The 8098-nt window shown below is 51.4% G+C and overlaps 1 protein-coding gene across 1 annotated transcript in view; it reads right to left on the bottom strand.

The window, feature by feature from the left end:
* Positions 1-2294: 2294 nt before the first annotated feature.
* The window catches only part of LOC144827965 (nmrA-like family domain-containing protein 1), a 57531-nt gene continuing 51727 nt past the window's right edge, over positions 2295-8098 (bottom strand). Inside the window, exon 5 of the mRNA XM_078686121.1 lies at positions 2295-2474. Within this exon, the coding sequence (XP_078542247.1) occupies positions 2295-2474 (180 nt within the window). The remainder of the gene's footprint in view (positions 2475-8098) is intronic.

Raw genomic sequence — 8098 nt, 5'->3', positions numbered from 1 at the left:
CTCATGCATGTCAGCCAGTTAAAACACCACTGCAATGGGGATCAGGTAATTGGGCAAACGCATAGCAACAGAACCATGGGAGGGAGGGGTAAATGTCTGGAGAGGGAATGCCTTCATGCAAACCCTGAACTCAAATATGCAGCGAGTCGAACCCCCCAAAAATGAACCATCCATTTCATGCCCATCTCACAATTCATGGTACCATACATCAAAAGAAGGACAAATGTGACAATATTATGAATTCAAGTCTTTACTTTCATTCGGGAGTTCAGGGTGGTTGGATGTGGTTTGACGATCGGGTATCCTCACTAGAGTCTGCCATTTCGAGTGCCCGTGGTAGCCTAAGCCCCTCTCTGCTGCTTATCTCCCAGGGCGTGGCAGACTGACCACACCCCAGGGGAAGGACTGTCAGATGAGGTGGGCATGGCGGCTCCTCATCCAGTCCTTAAAAGCAGGTACCCAGCCGCCTGCTCCCACATGTCAACTAGGACTGGATCCAATCACTAAACCGAAAGGAACCCATTCTCGGGCCCCAGCCTGTGACCAAAGTTGTTTCATGGTGAGGATCCAACCACGCTTCCAAAAGCTAGCAGCCTCCAGCCAATGGAGGCCCACTTTTAAGGTCCAAAACGCAGCTCCCGTGTCAGGAGCCAGGGTCCTGTATGCTCAGGATGGTGGATCACCTCCACCTCAAAGGATCGTACACGTCGCGAGGCTCTGCGCACTGCAAAAGTCAGTGAGATGGGGAGGTCTGCCTGAACAACCAACTATCCCAGTACATTACCTTCATTGGAGGATTGTTCGAGAAATTCTTGACATTAGATTCCATGTTCTCCATGCAGCAATGTTTTCTTCTCCCTCAAAATTTTCCAAGCATCCAAAAGCCTGCTCACCAGATTGTGCCCCACCAACATAACAAAATCAGTGAGTCGCCAGTTAAGGGGTCCCTAGCCACAGGAGGGAACCACAGGTCTAACTACCCAGGAAAAGAAGGATCAGAGGGAGAGGGGGGTGTCGAGGGAAACAGGAACACTGAAAAGATCCAGCACAGCTCTGTACGAGATTAGAACTTGAGAATGTGCTCACACCCTTATCAGGCCTAACAGTCAACCAACACACCAGGCCTTACACACACCATCTGAAGGAAACAGTAGGTCCAATCGCAAGACACTGCAACATTAGAAACACACGGCGACCATCAGATAGCTTTCCGACCACCTCAATTCCCTGCAGATAAAATGGCCCCAATAAGGCATACATGGGGAAAGGGGTGCGCACATTCCCAAAACATCATAAAGTCAGATGCCACCTGGAGTTTGGAACACACAGCCAATCTGGACACAGCACACACAGCAGTGATTACGCACCCCTCTTGCCGGATATCTGGACACATTACCCACTGGCCCACATTGTGTCCATGCAAGGTCAAGGCCTACCTGCATTTGGTATTTGGGACCTTTTATTTACAACTCCACAGACAAGGAATACATTCTTTTACCAGACAGGGATCCCCGGATGTACTTTTATGATACCCAAAACTTTATAAAAGCGTGCTCGGATTGATTATACTTTAAGACAGTCCTCAGACCTCCTGGCCGAAGTGTTTAATTAAACCAACTGTTCCTGTTTTGCCAAACAACTCTTGGTTTTTGTTTTTTCAAGGTAAATTAATAATAGAGAAACAATTGATCTATGGATATTACACATCATGCACTAGGAGGCCAAGGAGTGTAAAGAGCTACATCACTCACCATGAGCCAGAAGGTAGAGGAACTAAACCGATTTACCACATCTCACACCATGCCCTGGGAAGACCGAAGGATATAACGTACCAACAGCATGGCATACCATGCCCCAGGATGGCAGCAGAAGTAAGTGGGTTAGGGACAACAAGCATCACATCCAGGAATGAATAGCAATGAAATGTGCTAGACATCATAAGCCATCTATCCTCTAACTTCACACAACATGCCTCAGAAAAGCAGAATATAATTAAGAGAAGATGTCATGGTCCACAATCCTAGAAGAAACAAGGGTGAAATGAGAACAGGATATCTCCCACCATTCCCTTGGAATGTAGAGGAATGGAATATGCATAGAATGTCAGAAGCCAAATTTAGAAAGATAAATGAATGGAGTGAGCACCAGGAAATCAGAGGATTTCACAGCAAAGGACAAGACAGAAACCAAAATACTGAGATGATAAAGACACTGTGTTACAAAATGACAAGTAATCGGCCACAACAATCTTTATTGTTCCCAGACTCCAATAGAGAAAGAAAAAGCATTGCTTCCTATAAACTGTTCAAGGTCTCCTTGTTCTCGGAGAGGAATTGATCAAAGCTCTTGACCTTTGGGTTGAGTCGATGTGTTAGTCCAATGTCGCGGTCTAACTTTGTACGGAGGAATCGGAACATGTTAGCAAGTTGCTTGGCCCCAGGGAATCCCAGCTCCTCAAACTGTTCAGGAGTAATCTAGTAAAAGAGAGCACAGAGCAAAAACACACAATTATCTATATATTCACTTGCACATACCAGTTATGTCTGAAAAGACATGTATATCACCAAATAAGACCACAGCAAAAGACTGCAAGAGGTCAACCGGGGTCAATTTCTGCAATGGCTCAAGACTTGTATGCATGCAGGGAGACTATCTGCACTGTCTCTCATCAAGGTGCCCATTCCAGAAGGTTAAGCAACTTAACTATAATTTTACTACATGATAGAGATTTTATTATGCAGTCGCTCTTCCTGATTTATTTTGTACAGCATTTACAAGAAAACTACAACACTCATAATCCTGGGCAAGACATTATTAACACAAAGGACATCCCCACTTAGCAATAGTCAGTACACCATTCCCTCTTTCCTTGCTTCTAGAGATAAGTGCTGTTTATTAGCATTGGATTGTGATTTGCTGTAGATTTATTTCAGGTGTGTGTAGTGTTTAAACTGAAGTTATGAATTAAGTAAATTCACACAGGTATCTGCTTTCAAGCTCTATGTGGAACTGATCGGAGCAGAGACTGACCGCACAACTAAAATCTGCTTTAATAATGACTATTAGGAATATTGGGGCTTTTTAAAGCTTTTTAATATTTTAACAAATTCACTGTTTGGGAAGAACGCATTTTTTAAACTTGGAGTGTAAATGTAAATAAAGTTATTTATGGGCCTAATGTGTTTTTAGGAATGCGGACATTGCACAGGATCCTGCTTAGATCTGGTCTCTTGAAGTTAAATACGAAGAGCACTTTGTGGAGAAGGCCGCCATTTTAACTCCTCTATCTGCACCACCACAGTGACGCCATTTTGTGTGTTTAATGCTGTAATGTTTAGGCTGACAAGGCGGCTCTCCTCTTGCCCTTTTTTTGCCAAGCTTTAAAGCTGCTCATACCGCAGACACACTCAGCGAGTGCACCAAAGGTGAGCCAAAGGGAAGTCTGTCTAGGCTCGCACATGTCCAGACCACGGCCAGAGCCAACCACGCTGCCCAAATGTATACAGGCCCACCACAGTGAGTTCATACCCTAGGTAGGTGCTTTTCACTTTAAGGAAGGGTTGCTGCTCCCCTTCGTGGGTTTTAATTTAGAGCAATTGTGGGATCAGTGCTGAAAAATCTGTGGGTTTGCCTTAAACTGTTCTTTGGGAAACCATTAGCGGGATCAGATCCTTATTGTAATCTGAGCGAGTCACTAAGTATAGCTGTGTGTCTCTCTCAGGATACGTGCTTGACTTATAGCGCCTGTCTCACCAACTGTAGATCTCTTTTTTTCGAACACTCCTTTGAGGTGTTCAATCTACTCCATGATAATATCTGGAAATCCATGTTCCTGTCTGAAACATGGCACCAGCTCCTGACTTAGCAATAGATACTCTCCCAGGATAACGCATTCTATTTGTCAACTGAGAATGTAAAAAAGTGTGTGTGAGGGTGGGGGGGGGGGGCGCTGTTATTTTCAGGTATACTTTTGAGAGTACTTCTACCCCATTAGGGCAAAACAAGGGTACTGAGGGTCTGATTTTCAGCTTTTAATTAGCTCCCTCTTTTTCCTTTTCAGGCATTCTGGTATATGGACTTCAGGCTCTACGAATGGTCTTCCCCAACTATTTTATACTATTTTACACGATTGTCCAACTTTCTTTGCATTATTCAAATTTCACTGTTCTTGGGTATTTTAATTTGTATATGGATGATCTGAAATGCTCTCAGGCAGTGCACCTTATTGCTACTCTGGTAGGTATCAACATTCCTTATTGGGCTCAATCCCCCCCACACAAGGCAGGACATATGCTCAATCTCTGGGTTTCCACAGCACGGTGTCTTATCTGGTCTGATAATTTTTAAATTCCCTTTTCTTTTAATGAGCTGCCAAATCGGAATTTGGTAGCCTCCCCTCCACCCTTTTTCGGTGCTTGGCATAAAATTATAAACATCCCTATCTCAAAAGTTACATTCTTTTTTTTGGGGCGTGGCTACGCAAGCGGAGATGGCGGTCGCAGCTTGTTAGAGCTCCCGCCGGCCCGCCATTAATCCTTCCTGATATCCTGGTCCCCAACCCCAGAACCCACAGCCACAACGGGGCGGTGATTGCCGAGAACACCTGGACTCCTCCGGTGTGCCCAGCGGAGGTCCGGCGTCCCGGAACGGGACGGAGCCCCGAGGTGCAAAGTGCGGCCTGGTGGGCGGAGGTGCAGCCGGGACCTCGATTTTGGCGCTCCCCGGCCGGGGAGCGGTGCATCGCCGGGCCTGGTGACGGCCGCGACGCCCGGAGACCCGAGGGGCTGGGAACGCGGGAGAGTCTCTGTGCTCCCTCTGCCGGGGCCCAGACCTACACGGAGGAGGAGCCGGGGCAGCGGTCGACCGAGATCGGCTGGAGAGGCCTGGTGGCCCAGGCGCAACCGGGGCCCCGGTTTTCGCGGCCCAGTACTGGCCGGGTCCTGCAGACGAGGCGGAGGTCGGGCGCCCTGATACTCCTGAACGGCGGTGATTGACCCTCGACGTGGGCGGACAGTGGAGAAGCTGGCAGCAGCCGTGAGTAGTGCCCCCCCCCCCCCCCCCCCCCCAGGCCGAGGGAGACGCCAGCGCTCTGGCGCGACATACGCAATAACTATCCACCCTTCTGGGGGGGGCTGCTGCTCAGAGGTGACCCTGCTCCTTGGCGGTCACTGGGGCCGGCCACGTCCTGACCAGGTCATTGGGTTGCTTCGAGACGGACCAACCGGGACCTGCCTCGGGGCCGGACACTGTCCTCCCTTGCCCTCCATAATTGTCCACCCTTCTGGGGGGGGCTGCTGCTCGGAGGCGACCCTGCTCCTTGGCGGTCACTGGGGCCGGCCGCGTCCTGACCGAGTCATTGGGCCGCTTTGAGACGGATCCGCCAAGACCTGCCCCGGGGCCGGACGTTGTCCTCCCTTGCCCTCCATAGACCTTGGCAGGAGCGGTCGTGGCTCGGCGCCTCCTTCCATCGTGAAGGGCCCCCCCCCCCCTTTTTTTTTTTTTTTTTTCCTTTTGCTTTTTGGCCCTCCGCAGCCATGACCAGGGGAGGTGGTGGCCCCGCCAAGCAAGTGACTATCGACAAATTCACCGGGCCCAGTGGGGGCGCTGGCTCATCCGGGGGTGCTCCGCCTGGAGGGGGGCCAGACAATGCAGCCCTTATGGCGGCCATTACTCACTCGAGGGACATGCTAGACGCCAAGATCGGGGCAGTGGGCGCGGATGTAACCCTATTACGCCAAGACCTGAGGAACGCAGTGGCGCGCATCACAGAAACCGAATCCAGGGTAACGGTAGTGGAGGACGATGTAACTACCCTTAAAAAGAGAATGGCGGCGATGGAATCAGCGCAGCGGATCACGGCGCTCCGGGTGGAAGATGCCGAAGGGCGGGCGCGCCGCAACAACCTCCGCTTTGTTGGCTTTCCGGAGCGCTGTGAGAAGGGCAACATGGAGCTCTTCCTCACACAGTGGCTGGAATCGTGGATGCCCCCAGGGACGCTGTCCACTTGCTTCATCATCGAGAGAGCTCATCGCGCCCTGACGCAAAGGCCACCTGAGGGCGAGCGGCCTAGGGCGGTGATCGCCAGACTACTAAATTACCATGACAGAGATGCTGTGTTGAGGGAAGCTAGAATCAGGGACGCCCTCCTCTATGAAAATCATAAGATAATGATTTTCCCTGACTATACCAAAATGGTGCAACAGCAGCGTCATTCCTTCATGGCCGCCAAGGCAAAATTGAGGGGTCTTAAGCTCCAATATTCCCTGTTGTATCCGGCACGCCTGAGGGTGATTTTTCAATCGCGGACATTGTTTTTTGATACGCCGGAAGACCTCTTCAAATGGACGGATGAAACGGTGCGGGTTAGACCGAACTCGCAACCGGGGCTCAATCCGGGCTCTCCAGAGGGCTCACCACGGGCTCAGCAAGACCGGACGTCGAGGAGGAGGGGCCGAACCAAGCGATCCAAATCGCGCAGACGTGCGGCCTCGGTTGATGGCACACAGACCAGTGGCAGGACCGAAGACTCCGAACAATCTGGGACAGACCACTAAAACATTCCAAGGCCCTGCCTTTCCATCTCTACTGTCACGGCTGTGACTTCTGGTTGGACTCATCGAGTCGTCTGGGCCTTGATGACTGCCCGGCACTGTTGCCGCCATGGGGCAGTACTTTGTCTGTCCTCTAATTGAGAATGGGGCTGTGGGGTGGGGGGTCGGGGACTGCGTGATGGTGGCTACCACTCTCCCTCTAGAGAGAGAGACTCTGTGGGAGGGGGAGTAAGCTTCTTGTTCCGTTTGGGAATGTTGGGATCCATTGGTATGGGTGGGCCCGGGCCCTATGTTCTGGTCTCGGGACCACCCATGCCGCGACAGGTACTTCAAGGTTCTTTGAGGTATAGGGTTGGGGGTGGCGGGATGAGGGCGGTCGGGGTTAGGGCCGCTGAGTTGGGGACGGGGACTGTTTGGGGTTGCGGGACCGTGGGGTTGGGGACCGTTGTCCTTGGGGTTGACAGGGCTATGCATGTGTGTGTTGCAACGATGTTCCATATGACGTGTGGTGGGTGGCGCGGGAGTGGAGGGCTCGGGTGTTGGATCTTAATGGACCATGGCTGAACCGGTTCGTAGACTTCCTGTAGATACTATACGAGTGATTACGTGGAATGTCAGGGGGCTTTTAGATAAAATCAAACGTGGGGCTGTGTTACGCTGGGGGAAGAATGAAGCTGCAGATGTCCTTTTACTTCAAGAAACACACATGATGGGTACAAAGGCTCTGGGCCTACAGAGATTTGGATATCAACAGGTCTTCCATGCCGGGTTCTCCAGGGGGTCCAGGGGAGTCGCCATATTGATTCACCGCAGGGTGGCTTATATCCACGAGAAGCAGTGGGTAGATCCTCAGGGTCGTTACCTGTTTATTAAGGGCAGGATGGGTGCGGAGTCGGTGGTGTTTGGCAGTGTTTACGCCCCCCCCCACTCCAGTGGGCCTTAGCCGAGAGGCTGTTTGCTGTATGGGAGGGCATCTCGGGACCCTTAGCAGTGATTGGGGGAGATTGGAATGATGTGATGAATGTAAGCGTGGATCGCCAGAGGCGCCTAGGGGGATCTGAGCTCCCGCCCCCCTCCCCTTCGCCCTCCAGACTGCGTGCAATGAGTGAGGGGTTGGGCTGGGTTGATGTGTGGCGACATATGCACCCCACGGCCCGGGACTATACTTATGTCTCGGCTGTACACGGCTCCTTTTCGAGGCTCGACTGTGTGTTTGTGCCTCGGGACTATTTGTGCAGGGTGAAGAGCGCGGACATCTTACCGAGGGGCCTGTCCGACCATTCCCCCGTCTCGATTGGACTGGAACTCCTTCGGAAAAGACAGCCGTTTCGATGGAGGATGTCCTCGTGGCATCTCCTTCAGCCGACATATGCTAACCATTTACGTGAAACGATTGACCATTTCTGGCGGGAAAATCTAGTGGAGGGCGCTGATGTGGGGATGGTGTGGGAGGCCATGAAGCCTACCATACGGGGAGCAGATATTGCATGGTGCTCGGCGGCCCGTCGGAAGCGTCGAGAGCAGGTTGCAGAGGCGGCTGTACGGGT

This window comes from Lissotriton helveticus, chromosome 4_1, assembly GCF_964261635.1.
Source record: "Lissotriton helveticus chromosome 4_1, aLisHel1.1, whole genome shotgun sequence".
Taxonomy (NCBI): domain Eukaryota; kingdom Metazoa; phylum Chordata; class Amphibia; order Caudata; family Salamandridae; genus Lissotriton; species Lissotriton helveticus.
This window is presented reverse-complemented; position numbering and strand designations above follow the sequence as displayed.